This window comes from Lygodium microphyllum, chromosome 1 (assembly GCF_053477565.2).
Source record: "Lygodium microphyllum isolate KBCC chromosome 1, Lygodium_microphyllum_v1.1.10, whole genome shotgun sequence".
Lineage (NCBI taxonomy): Eukaryota > Viridiplantae > Streptophyta > Polypodiopsida > Schizaeales > Lygodiaceae > Lygodium > Lygodium microphyllum.
In genome coordinates, this window is record NC_141135.1 from 105,142,313 (window position 1) to 105,161,867 (window position 19,555).

Here is a 19,555-nt window from a genome sequence, read left to right on the forward strand (position 1 = left end):
CTTCTCCATTTCTTGATCTATGGTAGTCTGTTACGTGTACAACTCTTACTTAAATTGGAGAGTGGAGAAAGACATTATTTGAGTGGGTCATTACAATAGAAGTAGTTGACATTTCTTGAAAATGCTGTCCATTTTCAGCTACTTTCCAACATCAACTTGCTCTCATAGCTAGGACAGTTAGTGCAATGATTTTGTTTGGTTTAAGCAAACAAAAAGTTAATGTTGGGTGATCTAGATCAAGACTTGCGGACTTCAGAATTCTGGATGTCAATCTGAGCCTTAATAGCGCACAACACACCTCATTTGATATCCAGCTGAGACAAACGGATCCCAAGGCTAAATCCACATGGCAAGGAAAACCGGTTTCTTGAATATCATCATTCTATGATGATTGAACAGATCAAATTGGGGTATCAGTAGTTGCTACGAGTTGCAAGAACTTGCAACCTCTTTTGTCCAGGTGACTCAGCAAAATTAAATTGGCGTGATTCGACCTGCACCTTGATGAACTCCTTGAATGTGAGAGATTCCAAACCATTTCAGTGGCTTCTGTATGTCACTGAAAAGTACATGTTGCATAGTGCAATCTTGTGGTCCTACAATGTTGAGACAGAACTCTAATCTAGAATATCTTTTCTTTGCCTGAGGAGGTGAATAATCCTTAGTGCTTTTTCCTGTAGTTTGTAGGCAACATCCGTATTTTTGAACTTCATCTAGTTGAGATGGGATTATAATGAATTTCAAAACTCATGCTGGCTCTAAATTCTGCATTATGCACACATTAATAGAATTAATTATATCTTCAAGGTCTTGTTGTCTTTTATCTGAAATCTACATTATACCCATATTTAAAAAATTAATTGTGCTTCTAAGCTCTTGTTGTCTTCTATCAAAGGCTTTGGATTCACTCTTTGTTCTTTTTCCAGATACTTATACATACCTCTTGGAGGAGCTCGTTGGAGAGTGTTGAATATCTGGTGTATCTTTACCTTTGTAGCTGTATGGCATGATTTGGAATGGTAAGAAAGCGAAGTCACAGATTTTAAGAGGCAGTGAATGGATAAGATGTTAAGGGTACAATTGTGAAGGCAGTTGGTTAATTCATATATGCTAACTTGGATTTCATAGGGCTTTCATTATTGTTTGCTTGTATGCCCATCCATCATCAACTTCTGCTCAATGAATGCTTGTGGGTGGTAACTTATCTACATGTCTATTATGGCAAAAGAAGTTGAATGCTAGAATTACAGAGGGAACTTATCTATATCTCTATTATGCCCTAAGAAATTGAATGTTAGAATTGCAAAGGGAAATCATCCACATCTCTATTATGGCGTAAGAGATTAAATTTTACAATTGTCCCTTTCACATTGCAAGAGCACACAAAAGTAAAATGAACAAATTAATGCAATAAAGCTGCAAGTACATCAGTCACACTACCATTCAAAGTTCTTTAATTGCAAGTACATTGTGAAATTATTCCACTCTTAGTTCTTTAATTGCAAGTACATTGTGAAATTATTCCACTCTTAGTTCTTTAATTGCAAAGTGAAAGCCCTCAGCTAATCAGTTTCTTGCATATTGTTACACACTCAAGTTATAAAAATGTGGAGACTCATTTGTTGATGTCTTCATGTTTCTCAATCAACAGTTGCACAGTGCTTTTCTTCTGTATAAGGTTCAGTGGTTAAACTGTGTGCTGAGACTCCTGTTATTTACACATTTGATGAAGCAACTTTCTTTTTTCAGGAGACTTTTATCTTGGGCATGGGTGACTTGCCTACTAATGGCTCCTGAACTTTGTATCAAAACATTGATGCAGATGAAGATGGTTGGTTTGTATGTCTATTGATTAATTGAAATACTTGGGCCTTATTTAGGTACAATCAGCATCGGTTGTGTATTGTTGCAGATGCAACCATTGCGGGAGTCACCATTGTACCGTGAGCTCTGTGCAATTGGTGGAGCAGTTAACATCACTGGTCTCATGGTACAACATCTTTCTTTTGACTCACTTTATGCTAATAGGCAAGGAATAGCATTGTTAAATGAGAAAAGTAGTGATCAATAGTAAAAGAGACTTTTTAAATGAGACAAGTGATTGGTTTGTTTAACCTTTCAGGGTGAATATGATGGCAAAAATGTACTTTTTAAAAAAAGGGTCATGAGTTAGGCATACCAATAGATCCGAAGATGGTGCACTGTGGTAGTAACACACATATGCTGTAAATCATTGTATATACAACAGTTACTTGAGCTTTGAGGTCGTCACTGTGCATTGCCTTAGACAACAAAATTTTGAGGTTTAGAAACTATCATAAGTTGAGGATGTTTGCAAGGGTTGTATTCAATCAGAGGATGAGAAAATAAAAAATTGGAGGGTCATATACTTTTGGGGAACGTACAAATTTCCAAATATCAAGTTATTGAAAATGAATTATTCTCAAAAGATACTCTTAGCCACTTATGAAGCTAATAAACAATTATGATGCAAGTCTTCAGGTCGTTAGTTGAATTATTTACCTTGAACAATGACAGAAAAGTTTGAATTATGGAATGTGATGTATATGTGAGACTTGAAGAGCCACAATTGGGGAGAGTTCTAGGGTGAAAAAGAGAACCAATTTCATAAAGAGATCACAAGGGGGAAATGCCTTGGAAGGAATCTCGCCAACAAGGAAAGGATTAAAAAGCCCATGGGGACTTGGACTTCTATGAGCTAGTTCATTTTGTGAGACATTGTGCAGTGAGAGTTAAGTTTCATATGGAAGATGAAAAGTTTTAGGTGCTTTCTCCTAGTGGAAAATTAAGAGTTTAGGGAGTATGGGATTTGAGAAGTACATATCCAGGTTTAAAAATAAGAAGATTCAAGAGTTGATTAGCATGCATCTGCCAAAATAATCCTTGCTGTAATCCCATCTTATGGCATTGCTGTTGCAATTTACTTGCATTGGACAGTGTCAAAGGCTTTACTCTGTTGCTAGCATAGAGTCTGGTTGTGATCTGGAGTAAATCAATGCAATGACATTCTGCAAATTACAACTGTATTTTCCCTCTTCAGCATTGGATCAGAAGCGATGATTTTGACTAAATAAATGACTGAAACCAATTTTTGAATACGAAGTGGATTCTGTGGCCAAAGCAGTGTTTCCTTCAGTCTTTACTGCCTCTAGAAAGAGCACCAGAATCTAGGTGCCTTTTCCAATTGTTAGGGTTTGTTTCTAATGATTTCTTTTTTTCTTTTTGGGGCCTTGGGGGGGATACAACAGGGTTAAATATTTCTCTGTATTTCTGGATGGTTCATATCCATAGTGGCCTGGATGTAATCAACATGGAAGACAACTTTGAGACAGTCAGCAATCATCCCATAATGAGTCAACATATGTCTCCCCCCCCACAGGGTTAAATATTTCTCTGTATTTCTGGATGGGACATATCCATTTTGGCCTGGATGTAATCAACATTGAAGACAACTTTGAGACAGTCAGCGATCATCCCATAATGAGTCAACATATGTAATCCAAAATGCAAGCTGCCTTTTAGAAAACAAGTATCAAAGTGGTGAATCAGCTGTATGAAAAGCTTTGACACAGCAGGCACCGAAGAAATAGTGATGATCTTCTGGTTTCAGGACTGGTTATTTTTTCAAAATGTGAAACCCTTAAGAATATCGCTAAAAGGGGTAAATAACATCTTAGTTAACCATTCCAGACAAGCCACTTCCTGTTGTTCAGATATGTGTCAGCATGGCCAAATTCTACTCAGTTCCAGAATCTTTAAGCTTATCAGCTTGAATAATGGAGGTGACATTATTCAACTCAACCTGATCATTCACAGAAGCTGGTTTGGGTGGACTGTACACTTAAAGATATAAGAGATAACGAGGCTTCTGTTAATTCATGCATCTTCATTGTTGAAATACCTTGCTGCCATTATAACGGCATGCAAGATTGTCAATAGGTCTTGTGTGATATGGACTTGCTGGCTAGAAATACCTTGCTGCCATTATGACAGCATGCAAGATCGTCAAAAGGTCTTGTGTGATATAAACTCGTTGGCTATTCTGATCAAGGGGACGTTCAATACACGGCTAATCCAATAACCAGTCTAGTGATCCATACTGCTAAAACATATGGGGAATCCCTAACTGGAAGAAGGAACAGAATCCCAAGCATGTAAGGGGGCACCTTGCCTCTTCTGTGCTGTGGAATCACCCTGAAACAATCTGTCCCATGTGCCTCTAAGGGTGTGAATGATCTTTGCTTCACCAGCCTGGTGGCCCATACTGTCAAATGGTATGGGGAATCAAGTGGAAGAAGGGGCCAGAATCACAAATGTGTAAGAAGGTATCTTGCCTCCTCTCATGTGCTCTGAATCACTCTGCAGCAATCTGTCCCACATGCCTCTAAAGAGTGTGAATGGTCTCTATTGCTACTATCAGTTAAAGTCTCAGAAGTAGCAATGTGCTGCTGATCTAGAACCTTACTGCATCTCATTGTCCAGATATACCAAGGAATGATGTTGCCAATGAGCTCCCATGTGTTACTGTCTGGTGGTGCACTCTGCCAGAGAAAAGGGGTTGGGGATGAATTCAACTGCTGAGTTGTTATATGAAAGGCTATGCTCCCCTGGAAGTCCTCCTATTCACAAGTATGTCCACAGTCTCTGACCCATGCTAAGGCTCTCCAGGTCTCATCTCTCCACAAGTTCCTTGAAGGACCAGGTTGAGGGCTCTTCTAGAGACCTCATAAGCATGGAACAGCCTAAATTCAAAGCATGTGTGCCAAATTCTTATGTGCCAATGGCCAACAGAAAGAGTGTGAACAACAGCCTCCCTCACCATGTGACCGGTCACCATTGGCTACTACTACCTCTCATTCTCCCCTACCTTCAGCCCTATTCATAGGTAGGGCTGAGCCCTGCACCCTTGTATCCTCCCCCTGACAGAAAAACAGAGTGCCCTTTCTGCTCTAGAGCTAGCACTGTTGCCTCGGAAGTAGGTTGTACCTTTCCTCAACCGGCCCAACTCCTACCATAGGGGTTTATCGATGCAGGCCTTAGTTGTGTATGATAGTTGTGGGTTATGGGGAGTTCCCACTTCCATTGGAGGTGGGGATCTTCATGATACACAAGTCTTGAATTGGTAGGGCAGACTTGTTGGGCCCGTTGGATGGGAGAAATTACTCATCCTTTCCAGATTTTCCAATCTGGCAGATGGTCGGAGGGTCGAGGCTCAGGTGGAGGTCATATGAGACCACATGTCTCAGCATGTATCACAATGGTGAGGAGAGCAAGGTTTGGATTTACTCTTGAAGTGGGGGCCTAGATGCAAGATGGATATTTACTTGCGGACTGGTGCAGAGTTTTCGCACCTTAGCATCTTCTTTTGCACTAGTTGCGGTGGTGCCTACCCATGGATGTGATCTAGTGGCCATTACCTTAGGACTATGCTTGTGGACCTCCACGGGGGAGTGGAGCTAGCCCTCTAAGCCAACGCCAAGTACAATTGCGTGTCACTTGGTTCTCAATTCTCTTTGTCTTTTTTGAGTTCCCATGCATGAATCTCCACTGAAATTGCCAACATTGCGCAATTTTCTTGACATTGATGCAAGAAATTTGGGGCTTTTCAGTTTTTTTGCTCCAACATGCATCAAGAGGCGAATTCCAGCTGTGTTGGTTACTGTTGGCACATGTCCTGAGGTGACATTTCTGCAGAAATTTGAATTGCAAGGTAAAAATTTCTTCAATCTCTTTGAAATTTCAAGAAGAAATTCGGGGCTTTTGCCTTACATGCATCCCAAGGCAAGAAATCAGTGGTACACTAGTATTTTGATTGCTGCCACATTCAGATTGGGCAGTAGATTCAGGAGAAAATTCAGAAAATTTGTTGAGAATCGGTATTAAATTGCTGGAATCTGTAATTTTGTGGGCAGGTATTACGAGACAGGTATATTACAGCAGTTTACAGCAGTGCATTGCTGTTATACTTGTGGTTGAGTGTTGATTCGGGTGATGTTGTGCACACCTTGGCATTTGTGTGATAGTTTGGCACTTATTTGATAATCCCGAGGGACTTTTGGTACTTTGATGAGTCCACACACTATACTTCAGCATCGAAGTATTTGGCTGCATATTTTTGCTCATTCCTAATAGCATGGCACGTCAAGGAAACAATGATCAGAGTAGCATCCTTGTTGTCCTCACTTAGGAGGACATGCTTGATAGCTCCAACTACCCGTTGTGGAGTTTTATGGTCCACAACCTTCTTGTTGCGAAGGACTTGTGGAACTATGTTACAAGTGACTTGCAATGACCAGGAGGTCTTGCATCTCAGACACCTCAGTGTCACACTCGAGGATAGGTTGCTAGTGTTATCCCTCCTATGGAGGATCAGAGGAAATGGGATTCAAAGGATGCTTTTTACTTTTGTAGAGTTGGAAGGCCTCTTGTTGCAAGAGGAGCAAACTCCAAAGAATGTTGCATTGCGTTCAGTTGATGTGGCTATACTTTCCAAGTTCAAAGGCAAGGGTAAAGCTAGGCAAAATGCACAAAATTAGCAAAAGGGTGATGTTGGATAGCCATCAAACAAGGCTGTCCAAGACTCAAATAAGTCTAAAAAGAAGGGAAAATGCCATTATTGCAAGAAGTCAGGTCACTATATTGATGAGTGCGGAAAGAGATTGGCCAAGCAGAATAAGAAAGACTCTGGTTTGGCTATCCAAGAGGCATCAGCTAGCAAATCAATAGATAGTGATGCTTCAGCCAACTTGGTAGAGAACGATTATGCATTTCTCACATGCAATTATGATTCTTCTCTCGCTATTTGAGCATTTAATGCTGTTGAAACATAGTAAATATGGTATTTTGACAGCGATGCTTCAAAGCACATTACTTCCAAGAAGTGCTTGTTTACTTCTTTGTACTCAGCCCCTACTGGGAAGCGTGTCACATGTGTGAATAGTAGTAGTTATGGTGTTTGTGGCATTGGGATAGTCACTATTACTATTGCAGGTGGTTCAGATTTCATGCTTCTAGATGCATTGTTTGTCCTTGGCATTACAAAGAACTTGTCTATTTTTGCCTTCAATAAGCATAGCTTTCAAGTCATCTTTAAGGATGACAAATGGATTGTCAGAGATAGAGAGATGGGGTGTACACTTAGGTTGTCCGGCACCTTGTAGAAGGGTTTATTCGTGTTAGACACTTATGACCGATAGTCTCATAATGCTCTAGTAGTCGGTAGTCTGACATCCACTATGCAAAATGTGGAGCTTTGGCATGCCTCTTATGGACATATAAGCTTTGGGAGTTTGATGACCCTTTAGAGGTTTCATATGGTAGATGTGTTGTCTCCAGTGGGGATTCCACCTGTTCATGCACGTGACGGATGTATTTTGGGCAAGATGCACAAGATTGCCTTCAAAAAGGATGGTGCAGTGTATGTTGTGCAAAAAATGCAGCCTATTCACACTGATGTTTGTGGTCCCACCAGGATAGCTGCATTTGGGGGTCATCTTTACTTTGTTGCAGTTATTGATAACTACTCCAAGTATATGGGTGTATGGGCTGAAGGCTAAATTTGATGTATTCATGCATTTTAAACATCTTATGACAAAGCTTGAGGCTGAAACTAGTTTAGAAGTCCAACCACTTCGCACAAATGGGGGGGACGGAAATACATGTCTTGTGCATTTGAGACATATTTGTTGGATCGTGGCATTACTTATCAAGCCACTATTCAAATGACTCCTTACCAACTGGAGTTGTTGAAAGCGAGAATCGCACTCTCATGGAAATGAATCGTTTTATGTTGAAAAGCAAGGGGCTGCCTCATAAATTTTGGTTAGTAGGGCTTGAGTGAGCTAATCATGTATTGAATCGGACATCTACAAAGGCTTTGAAGATGATCACTCTGTTCGAGTCTTGGCATGGCAAGAAACCCAAAGTTAACCATACTTGGGTGTTTGGTTGTATAGCCTATGCACAAGTTTCGAAAGAGCTTTGTGGGAAGCTTGATCATAAGGCTATAAAATGCATTTTTATTGACTATAGTTCAGAAAGCAGAGGCTATTGTATGTATGACCCACACATGAAGGTGTTTGTCAATAGGGATGTCATATTTGTTGAAAATGTAGTATTTTCACATGACTAGTTTCAAATGCCGGCCACAACTGACATCTGTGATGTTTTTTAAGGCCTTTTACCACTTTCTTTGTAGTTCTTGCTTGTCATAAATGGCAGGACAAACCTATGACAGCAAGTTGTTGCTGCTCCATATGCTCCCAAACAGTAGGGTATTTATGAGGATTTGCCGCATGCAGTGGAGGTAGCAGTTCTACATGAAAGGGTTGTTGTAAATGCAGCAGAAACAATCCCGAGATGGTTGTTACAAACTTTGCGGGAGAGTAAAATGGATGTTGTTCTACATAAAAGGGTTGTTGTAAATGCAGCAGAAACAATCCCGAGATGGTTGTTACAAACTTTGCAAAGTGTGGCCGGAAAGTACATCAATTGCACATTAAGACAGCACTCTCGAATGGGGATTTGCATGAGGATGTTTGTGTGTCACAACCTCTAGGGTTTGTGATTAAGGGAAAAGTGCATATGGTATGCAAGCTATGTAAAGCTCTTTACGGTGTCGAACAGGTGCCTCGTGCATGGTACTCTAAAATTGAGGCTTATTTGGCCAGCAAAGGGTTCAAAAATAGTCCAACTACTCCCACTCTATACATTAAGAATGAAGGAGGGGACTTGTTGATTATCACTCTCTATGTAGATGACATGTTGCTTACTGGATCTATAGAGAGAAAAAGTACAGATTTTAAGACTGAATTAAAACATGCATTTGCTATGTCAAATATGGATTGTCTACACTATTATTTGGGGATTTTGTTCACCTAAAACCAGCATTGTATCATCATGTCATAGTCACAGTATGTGGATAAGTTGTTACATAGGTTTAATATGCAAGATTGCAAACCTATGTCATAGTCTATACCTGATGGTGAAGAGACATCTAATGTTGCAATTTACAACCAAGTTGTTGGTTGTCTTATTGCCATGACATTTAGTATGCAGTATCTCAAGTGTATAGGTGTATGTATAGCCCATGGACCATACATTGGCAAGTTGTTAAGCGGATCTTCAAATATGTGCAAGGTACACAATCATATGCATTATTATTTTCTAGGGGGAAGACTTGCATCTACAGGCTTATAGTGCTTCAAATTAGGCCGGTAATGCAGACACTAGGCAGTCTACTAGTGGACATTGTTTGTTTTTGGGCATCTCATGCATTTCATGGCTAAGTAAGAAACAACCTACAGTGGCTACCTCCTCTTGTGAGGCTGAGTATAGGGTAGCCTTCACTGCAAGAGTGGAATGTGTATGGTTGTGTAGAATGTTGGTTCATCTATAGATTTCTTTTGAGGGTCCTACACCCATTCTTTCTAATAGTCAGAGTGCTATTGTAGTGGTACAGAATCCTATGTTTCATGCTCACACAAAAACACATTGAGGTACATTACCATTATGTCAGAGAGAGATGTTAGGTAGGAGAGATTAGTTTGATATATCTCCCTATACAGAAGAATGTTGCAGACATTTTGACCAAAGCATTTTCTCGTGAGAAGTTTGAGGCTTTTCGAAAGTCCTTGAACTTGCTATCCTTTGGTGATTGATCTTCCTATACTTCTACCATGTTGCCATTGCAGGGGGATATTAGATTGCCAATTCTATGGGCAGTGCCGAATGTCTTAGTTAGTTGGTTTGTAGTGTGTATACAACTACATCAATAAGTTGTGTCACCACTTCTAGAGTTAGTTCTAGAGTTAAATGAACTGTAGTTGAGTTAGGGATAGGTCTAACTTACTGAAGACCTATTGTACTTTCATTCTATCATTCTAGCACTTACATCTTTTGAGTGTAGAATTGCTGCCGACTGTTGCTCATTGTCTTGTGTTCTCTCTCTCTCTCTACATTTCCAAAAATAAGAATACAAGAGAGCGGGGCAAAGCTGAGAGGGTAGGAGATTGATGTAGCAAACCCCCAAGAAGCGGTCCCAAAACCAACAAACCAAACCCCCCCCCCCCCCCCCCCCCGCGTGTGGGACCCCGTAGGCGAAAGAAGAAAAAAGGATCCCGAGGCCTCTGTTGAGCTTTATAAACAAATTAGCTCTTTAAAGCAGCCCCTTGTAAATTACAAACTTCCATTGAAAAGAAATGCGTTCCTAGAGAATGTCTATGTCCCATAATCCAAACCTAATTTGGGAGGATCTACTCATCTGTGAATAGACATGCTGCCCGCCACTTAGTCCAACCCTTGTTTTGCATATTGTTGGTGCCTGTTCTCTACTATTCACATCCCTTCCACCGGATATCTCAGTTCGAGTTTGGTGCCTACATGACCTTCATTGGCTGCATTTGCTGCTGTACGACCAGTTTTTGGCTGCATTTACTATGCCCAGCCGGTTGCCAGCCTGCCATGTCATCAGCTACCGCTGCATTTTCAGTCTGCCGCAGCCACCCACATCATTTTAACACTTTTCGTGTTGCTGCCTACTGTTCAAACTGTCCCAGACCTATCTGGCACTCATCGAGTTTCTCTCAATCTGCATATGCTGCTGCCCTACACTTTTTGTCTGCTGTGTTTTGGGATTCGTACAAAGGACCACACACTTTCTAACTCACTTACACTACCCCAATCGTAGATACATGGGAGTTCAAGGTCTTATATTCACCTTGCATAGTGTGTTTATTGCATGAGCATTGTATTTATTCATTCTTCATTCATTTTTTGTGTTCATTGTCTCTGAGTTAGCCTAACATTGTTGAGTTCTTTTATTAGTTTGTGCTTTGTTGTACCATTGTGTTTGTTATCTATAGATGAGTATTTCTTTATAAAGCTTCCCATACCAGCCACCCACACCCACACCCATACCCCACAAGAAACCTGTTCCCCTCCCCCCCAAAAGACAAAAGAACCCCCAACCCCCCTCATGGCACCCGCAACAAGGAGAGGTATATATTGCAGTCTTTACTAGTGGGCATTCCATTGTAGGTGGCAAGCAGAATCAATGGTTCCCTCCCAAGCAGTTCCTTTCCATTACAAGAGGGTAGCGGGTTAGCCCTCGGTAGAGGACAATAGGGTCTAGACTTGACATCCCTTGGAGGATGATCCTAGTTATTGACCTCTAAGGGAAGATGTGGCATTTGGACCCACTCATAGCCTAGTTAAACATTCAAGAGTGGCACTCATGGATTTGGGAGTGTTGACCTATGGATGAGCTGGATCGGGATCCTGGGGAGTGACTTTGGTCAGCCTTAACAACCGCCTAAAAGTCACAAATCTCTTTGCTTATACGGCTTGGATAGGTAGATGTTTGTTGATGGAGCTTGACGTGGATTGGCATACTCACGTAGGAGAGGTTGAATAGAGTAGAGCATCATGGATGCTTTCCTTTGGACCTTTTGGTGACAACTTTGGGAGAGAGGGCAATCAAGAAGACTATCCTACTTTATATGGCTTCTAATACATTTTGGGAAAAAGGGGCTAGTAGTCTCGAAGTTGGCTAGCCCAGATGCAACATGATGGAGTTTGTAATTGTTCCCCGTAGTAGTGCCTGGAGACCCTAAAGCATTGCCTTTGGTCTTGTGAGTTGATGTGGACGAGAGTCTATGGACCACTCCGTCGAGTTGCACCAAGCTTGGGTTGCATCTCTTGGGAGGCCTTTTGGTAGTCAATTGGCTAGGGTTGCTATTTACTCTATGTGGAAAAGGTGCATGATAGGATCTTCATTATTGCGGCATGCTCTTGTGCTGTGATAAGTCTCAAGGCCTTGCTTGGCTACCAAGTGCTTGAGCGCATGGTATCATGATTTGAGATTTGGGGGATCGTTGGGAGCCTCGCAGGATGGCATATCTAGAAGGCCTAAAGCCAAATTATTTCAATGGTAAGAGGCTAAAGCCTCTTGGTATGTGTGACTCTAGTAGAGCTTTGGATGCCCATCATCCTCTCACTTTGTGGCCACTGGAGTCAGCTACAGGGTGACTTGCGACATTGGCAGAAGCTTCAGTATCAGCTCATTGTGAGATGGGGTGGCCATGGCTTGTTCTTCACGATGCACGCGGACAGCCCTTGGAGATAACACACTTCTCTATGGCTTTGATTTTTTTTTGTTGCAAATAAAGTGTGGCTAATTATATTACCTAGAAAAAAACCTTGAATGCAAAGAAGTGCTCATGCTCAACAGACTAGCTGGAGTTGATGGTGAGTCACAGATATATGAAGTATACAAGCCTCTCAAGGCGGTCTAGGAAGGATGGAGGCAAGAAGCCATGGAAGGGGAGTGTATCGCCATCTGGGGTTGCGTGCCTGCATCACGAAGAACATGTTTCAGCTGCTCTAATTGCGCATTAAGTGAAAACAGAACTCCTAACGAGCTCGAGACTCGCCCTACACCAGGTCCCATCAGCCGCGAAGGGAGTGAACGATGGAGGTCCAAAGCTTTGCCAAAGTCGCTTGTACTAAAAGTCTCTCCCCACCAAAAACCTCCTGACACCGCGCCTTCTAGATGTGCCATCCAGTAAGATTCCCTACAATCTCCCATACCTTAGAGCGGTTTGCTGTGGGCTTCAATACTTGGCAGATGGGTAGAGGCTCCAAGCCAGCCACTGCACACGACCCAGCCTCATACAAAAGGTAATGGCCTTGGCTGACTCCGTGCCAGCAGAAAGCACCCCATGAGATACATCCAAGGCTATATGCTATACAGCAGAGAATGCGGCATGCTCCTCTCCACACGAGTTGTGCCATCTCACACAACCAAAGGCAGTGCTTTGGAGTTTCCAGAGACTTCTTTGGGCAAGGTTTACAATCTCCATTCTTCTACATCTGGGCTAGCCAACTCCCCACCGCCAAGCCTCCATGTGCCAACAACCATAAGAAATACGATACCCTTCTTGGCCTCCAACTGTCCCATAGGCGGCGCCAAAAATCCGTCGGAAAGCATCCATGATGCTATGCTCCGCCGCCCAGTACCTGCCATGTGATGGTGCTCACTCCATGTCCTCCTGGATCAATTTGTATCTGTGAATCCTAGCTGTGTATTCTAGGAACCTCGTTGGCTTCTTGGCAACCCCAGTGGCCAGCCATAGCCACTTTCCAAGGTCCCATTCCAGCTCATCAAGTGGCCTGCTCTCCTATATCCAAAGGTGCCACTCCCAGAACTCCTCCTAGAACACATGAGGGTCTAGACACCATGTCTTCCCCTGAAGAACAACCACTCGAATCCTCCTCCATGGAATGACAACTATCTCGTCATCTTGCTGCCCACTGTCAAGAACCAAACGCCCCCCCTTCTGCACGGTGAAGAAAGTCCCATGTGGGGCACCGCCCACTCTACCTGCCACCTGTAGGGAAATACCTGTTGGTGAAAACCTACTAGCCCATGTAAAGAAAATACCCTAGTAGAGAAGCATAAACAGAAATTGTACGACAAAGCACTGACTGATAAAAGAACACAGTTAGGGTTAGGTTTACTCAAAGATAATAAACACAGTTAATAAATGAAATTATGACTACTAATAATACGATGCCTATGCAGCAAACACACAATGCAATGAATGAATACTGAACCTCAAACTCCTGTATCTCAAGGATCAGGGCAAGGGTAATGAGCAGGAGAGTGTGTCATACTCCGAACAGATCCCGAATCACAGCAAGGTAGCCTCTGGAAGTTGAACACCAGCAAATGCAACAGTGAGAAGCTAGATTTGATGCACACAGTAGTGAGAAGAGAGAAAAACTAAAAACGTAGGCAGTAGGTGAGAAAAAGACTAAAAACACAAGCAGGACAGCCTGCAGGAAAGAAAAACTAAAAACGGAGCTTACAGGAGAGAGAAAGACTAAAAACGCAAGCAGGACAGCTTGAGGGAGAGAGACTAAAAACAAAGCCTGCAAGAAAGAGAAAACTACAGACAATAAATAGCTCACAGGTGACCAGCAGTCAGTCGCTAGGCAGAAACAGCAGCAATCAGTGTGTGGAGGGCTGGAAACACGCGCCAGACTGTAGAGAACAGTGATGGACAGCAAGGGCTGAGATGTCCTCCATGACCGGGGTGTGGGTAGCAAGTTGGTTACACCTGAAGCCTGCAAAAACGAGATTCGGGGGAAGAGTGGAGGGCTGGCTGCCAATTTATGGAAAATTAGGGTTCTAGATCCTCTCCCACTTAACTCTCTCGATCCGCTCCCCGTTTTAGGGTTTTGGCTAAAATAAGCCTAAAATAAGCATGTTTTGGGGCTGTTTAAGTGGCTAAGAGCAATTCTTAGCACATCCTCTCTCAGGCCCAAAATAAGGCGAGAAAAGTAGGCCAGTCTAAATTTTGATTAACCCCAAGGCGTCCCACCCCAAAGCAGCCAGGGCATTGGACAAAGGGTGCACATCGGCTGCCCAGTGGCCTACTAAGACTACAGAGGCGATGGTTATCTTACCAAGGGAGCCCAAGTGATCATCCCAGAAAGGCCAGGGTATCGGACCAAGGATGCTGGGCGGCTGCCCAAGGGCCTACCAAGTCCTACAAAGGCGGATGGAATCAATGGACCTTTTTTTTTTTAATGGTTTGAAAATACATAAGTAATATAGGGGCAACGGCCGATTAAGTCACATATAGGAAAAGATAAAGAGAGTTTTAAATCCAAGTCAAGCACAAAACTAGCAGACCAACTCCTCGCACTAACTAGGCGAAGTGCCTAAGGATGAGAACAAGTATGTGTATGTGTCAATCATTTGGTGAATATCTGGAAAGGCAAAAAAAAGGATGGTGGGCTTAGCAAGACAAGCAAAACAAGCAAGCGAGCAAGGGTAGGGAAACTACCGTTAGAAGAACTACCATGTGTTATGCTATGAATACCACTCCAAAAGACCGAAAAGGGATAAATGCGCACAGATGCATGTTTACATGAACAGAATGCCAATGCATGGGGTAATGTAAAGGGAGATGCAAGATATCATGCTCATGCAATATGCTATGCAATGGTGCCATTGGGACAGTGTCCACAGAGGGGAATTGTTCACTTGTCCAAGTGCCCTTTTACAATCAGGTCATCTTGACAGTGTGGATGAAGTTACAAATGCCCATAATACAATACAAAAGAATAAGTGAATGTAATGTCTAAAAACTATAAGCATCATCACTGTCACGATCAAGAGTAGAAGCTGCCCCCCTCTCAAACTCGAAGGGAAAGCAAGAGAGAAGCACCCTCTCCCCATCAAGCTGAAGAAGTAGGGGAGGGTGTATCCAAGCCTATCCTCGATAGCAGGTACTGAAGAACTAGCCGGTTGACCGCTTTGGTTAAGATATCTGCAAAATTATTTGATGAAGGCACAAACACTAGGCGAATAGTGCCTAGTTCAATCTGCTCTCTGTAAAAGTTGAAGTGGACTCCCATATGTTGTGTCTGGGGTGCGATGATCGGATTGCCCGCAAGGGCAATGGCACTTTGGTTGTCGCAATAGACAACTGTGGGAGAGTCACATGGAAAAGAAAGTGCCACCAGTAAACTCCTCAAATAGATGGCCTCGGTGATGCCATCGAAGAGAGCCCGGTACTCACCCTCGACCGTGGAAGCCGCCACCGTCTCCTGCTTACGGATGGACCAAGAAATGGAAGTTGTGCCCAAGGTAAAGAGGTAGCCGCCATGGGAACGCCGGGTGTCAGGATCTCCTGCCCAATCAGAATCAGTGTACCCCTGCAAACATAAACCAGAACCATATGTCAAGCCATAAGAAAAAGTACACCGCAAATAACACAACACACGAAGACATGCAATCCAATGTGACATCCTAGGTGTTGTGAAATACTGACTGAGTATGCTAACTGAGTAAGCTAAATCTGGCCTAGTGTGAATTAACCAAAGAAGGTTTCCTACAACAGAACAATAGATGTGTGCATCGAAGGGCTGTCCTAGGGTATCCTTCGACAAGTGGACAATAGGATTAAGAGGGGTGGCCACTAGCCATGTCTAATTCAAAGTGGTAAGCTTACCTATCTTGTCATCAGGCGTGTGTGTGTACGCATGACACCTGAAGACTTTGAAATGGGAAATAACAGGCCGAGAGCCAAAAAATGCCTCATACGGGGTCTTCTGAGGAAGAGCCGCAATCGGGCACCGGTTGAGGATATACACCGAAGTGTTAACAGCCTCAACCCAAAGGTGCTCAGAAAGCTCTGCTGTGAACAGCATAGAGCATCCCATTTCCATGATTGTGTGGTTCCTACGCTCTATGACTCCATTCTGAGACGAGGAGTTGGTAGAGGTGAGCTGGCGAGAAATGCCATGCTTCTGTAGAAACTCGTGAGAGATAAACTCACCACCGCTATCACTCCTCATGCAACCCACACGACGACCAATCTGGTTATGAACCAGTAGCACCCAAGTAGAAAAATATGTGAAAACATTTGACTTATACTTGAGGAAGTACACCCACATGTAGCAAGAATGATCCTCCACTATCAAAAAGAAGTACAGCGCGCCGTTCAAAGCGGCAGTGGATGTTGGTCTACAAGATCAACGTGAATCAATCTAAGAGACTCCTCAGCTCTATGTATAGACTGTTGAGAAAATGGGGTACAGTGCTGCTTCCTGAGCTAACAGGCTTTACAAACATCTCAAACTAGCTTCAAGCATAAAAGGTCCTCAACCAGCTCACGGCGTGACAACTCATAAAGTGAGTCATAACCAAGATGCTCTAAGCAAAAATGCCAAAGACACTCATTGTGCAGTGTAGGCTCTTGAGATGCGGCTAAGGCTTGGAAGCTATGGAACACGGAGCCCTCAGTAGTCCGCTTGGAGAGAAAGTGAGTCACGTGGTATAGGCCATTAGACTATGCCTCACCGTGAGCAATCACTAAACCAGTCTGAGAGTCAAGGATCTGAACTGTGGTTGCTGTGAAGAAAACTGCTCGCCCCAACCGGCAAAGCTGCTGAACAGATAACAAGTTCACCCCAAGCTGAGGGACATGATATACATTGTCCAACGAAGCTAGATCCAGACCCTTGTCAGTGGCAAAACTGACGCAATCTTGAGCCTGAATCTTGACCGAGGAGTTGTTTCCAACACGGACTCGCCCTGCTGCAGGGGCTCGGGTATGGAAAATATCCTCTATAGGAGTGATGTGATGTGTAGCTCCACTGTCCACAATCCAAATTGGAGTTGAAGTGCTCAGCTGTGACGAGTGGGCCTCTGCAGTAACCTCGTCGGGAGGTAACAGACAGATGTGGACGAGACTCGCATCAGATGCCTCTACGGAGACGATGTGGGCCTCTGTAGATAGTCAAACAAGCTCTCTACAGTTGAGAACGTTGTCGATTGAGATGGTTGTGCGGTGGCAGTGTGAGTTTGACCTTTAAGCTGCCCCTTGCCCTACCTCCCCTGTTGGGGATTGCCCGATTGTGGGGCGGGGGTTTGAGACTTAGGTTTTTGTATTGTGCCTCGTGCCTTTGATCAACACTCGTCATCAAAATGGCCGGCCTTTTGACAATGTTGACAATACCTATTCTTTTTAGGTACGTTCTGCCACCGTGATATAAGTTGTGACTAGGAGTTTCCTTGAGAATCCCCAGATTTATTTAGCTTTTTGATGTTGATTTTGATTTTGAGTGGAGGTTTGGTTTGGTTTGCCTTCCCTTGTTGCCCTTTTTGAGAATGAGCAAGAAGAGCCCCCTCTGAAGAGGAATTCATATGAAACTGATCCAACAACTATACGTAACGCAATAGCTGACACTCAAATTTATAGAATGTAGGCATGGTAGACTTTGAAACTATTTCTTCCACAAAATTGAAGTATTTCTTAGAAAGTTAATTTAGGAACAATGTGACTTGACTGTCAGAGGACTTGGGAGTCCCCATAGTGGAGAATTCAGCGAGAAGACACCGATACTCAGCCAACTTGACTTTCAAGTCATCCTGGTCAGTGATTTTGAAAAATTGAAGCTCATGGTTAAGATTAATACAACGGGTCCTATCCCAAAGCGCATAGCGGTCAGTCAAGTGTGCCCATCGCTCTGACGCTAAGTCAAAATGCTGAAGCTGAGAATGAAACTCAGGCAATAAGCCATGTATCAGCTCGACAAAAGCGGAGGCATTCCCAGCCTTCCATGAGTGGACGACCTCGTATGGAACAAATGTGGGATCGGGTTGGGGTTCCAACCCATGCACAATATCCCATAGGTTCTGTGATTCAAGGACATGTCTCATCAAATTTGTCCAAGCAGTAGAATTTGACTCGTTAAAACGAGTCTTGTCATTAAATGCATTCTTGGTAGAAGATGAGCTAGAACCATGAGGTGTCGGGTAGGTGGTGTAAGATGATGGTGGGAAAGATGGTGGAGTTGGGTGTGTCTGATAAGAGAAAGGGGGAGGGAGAAGAGGTGGGTAGGTAGAAGTAGACTATGAGTATCCAATGAGTGTCGATTGATGCGGAGGCACTGGAACATGAATGTTTCCATAAGGTGTCGATGTAGGTGGAGGCACTAGGACACGGTAGCCTTGTCCAAAGTGAGGCTGGGACACAACAGTATGACCAGAAGGTCCACTAGGCAATGCCATGGAGGCAAACTGTGGAGACAACTGATCCACACTCGGGAGAGACAGAATAAGATACCCAGGCTGCAATGATCCCAAAAGTGTGTTCTAAGGGATGTGCCTATGTTTCCATAACTCCCCGGTGTGATGTTCAGTGCGATATGAGGTGTCTAAAATGGAAATGTAAATGGTGTAAATGGAAGTGGTGAAGCAGCGGAAGAATGTAGTGGGATGGGTGGGTTTTGAATGTAATGAAGTGAAAGAAACACCAAATTCATTCTGATTATGTGAAGTAGATGGAAAAGAAGGAAGGATAGAAGAAGAGATACTTAACTTTTTCTTATAATCCCCGCGACGTGTGTTAATATACAAGAATTGGTCCTCAAGAGGACCTTTTCCGTAGTCAACTGACTAGACTCTTTCTTCCACATGATCTCTACCAATATATTGCAAAACAGAAGAGGTAAAAGAAGAAGGCACAAAAGACGAATCAAAAGTATCTTGCACCAGAGAGGACGGAAGAGTCTGATAAAAATGTAAAATACTCCGGATCTTGCTCTCCAAGAGGGGGGCCCATCCCTGATGGAGGTCTCGACGGCCCTGCAACATCGTCAGACTTACGTGCAACATCTGAAGAGTGAAAATCATGCATACCTTCATTCAAAAGCTTTTCTTAAAGAGCAATCCTTCGGTCGAGCTCCTCAATCTTCTTTCGTCGATAGGCTATGATCAGTTTATATTCTTCAAAGATCAACTTGCCTATCTTTTCTTCCATGTACTCAGATGTGTCTTCCACCATGTCGGAACTTTGTGGAGCAAGCTAATCGGCTCACTCTCACTTGGTTCTCGGCATAGGCTGTTTGGAGACAGAATCGGTGTTGATGTGTTCGAAGTCATTTGAACCTACTATTGTTCTTACTTCTTGCGAAGAGCTCTCAGATTAAAGGCCTAGGTTTCTCAGAGAGTAGCAGG

General features: G+C 43.2%; 1 protein-coding gene across 2 annotated transcripts in view; it reads left to right on the forward strand.

Annotated features, from left to right (window-relative positions):
- LOC148041491 (MBOAT (membrane bound O-acyl transferase) family protein) overlaps positions 1-19,555 on the forward strand; it is a 295,547-nt gene that overhangs the window by 256,604 nt on the left and 19,388 nt on the right. For both annotated transcript variants that reach the window (XM_087680155.1, XM_087680163.1), the window contains 3 exons: positions 927-1,019; positions 1,750-1,831; positions 1,913-1,990. In XM_087680155.1, coding sequence (XP_087536281.1) covers positions 927-1,019; positions 1,750-1,831; positions 1,913-1,990 — 253 coding nt within the window. The remainder of the gene's footprint in view (positions 1-926; positions 1,020-1,749; positions 1,832-1,912; positions 1,991-19,555) is intronic.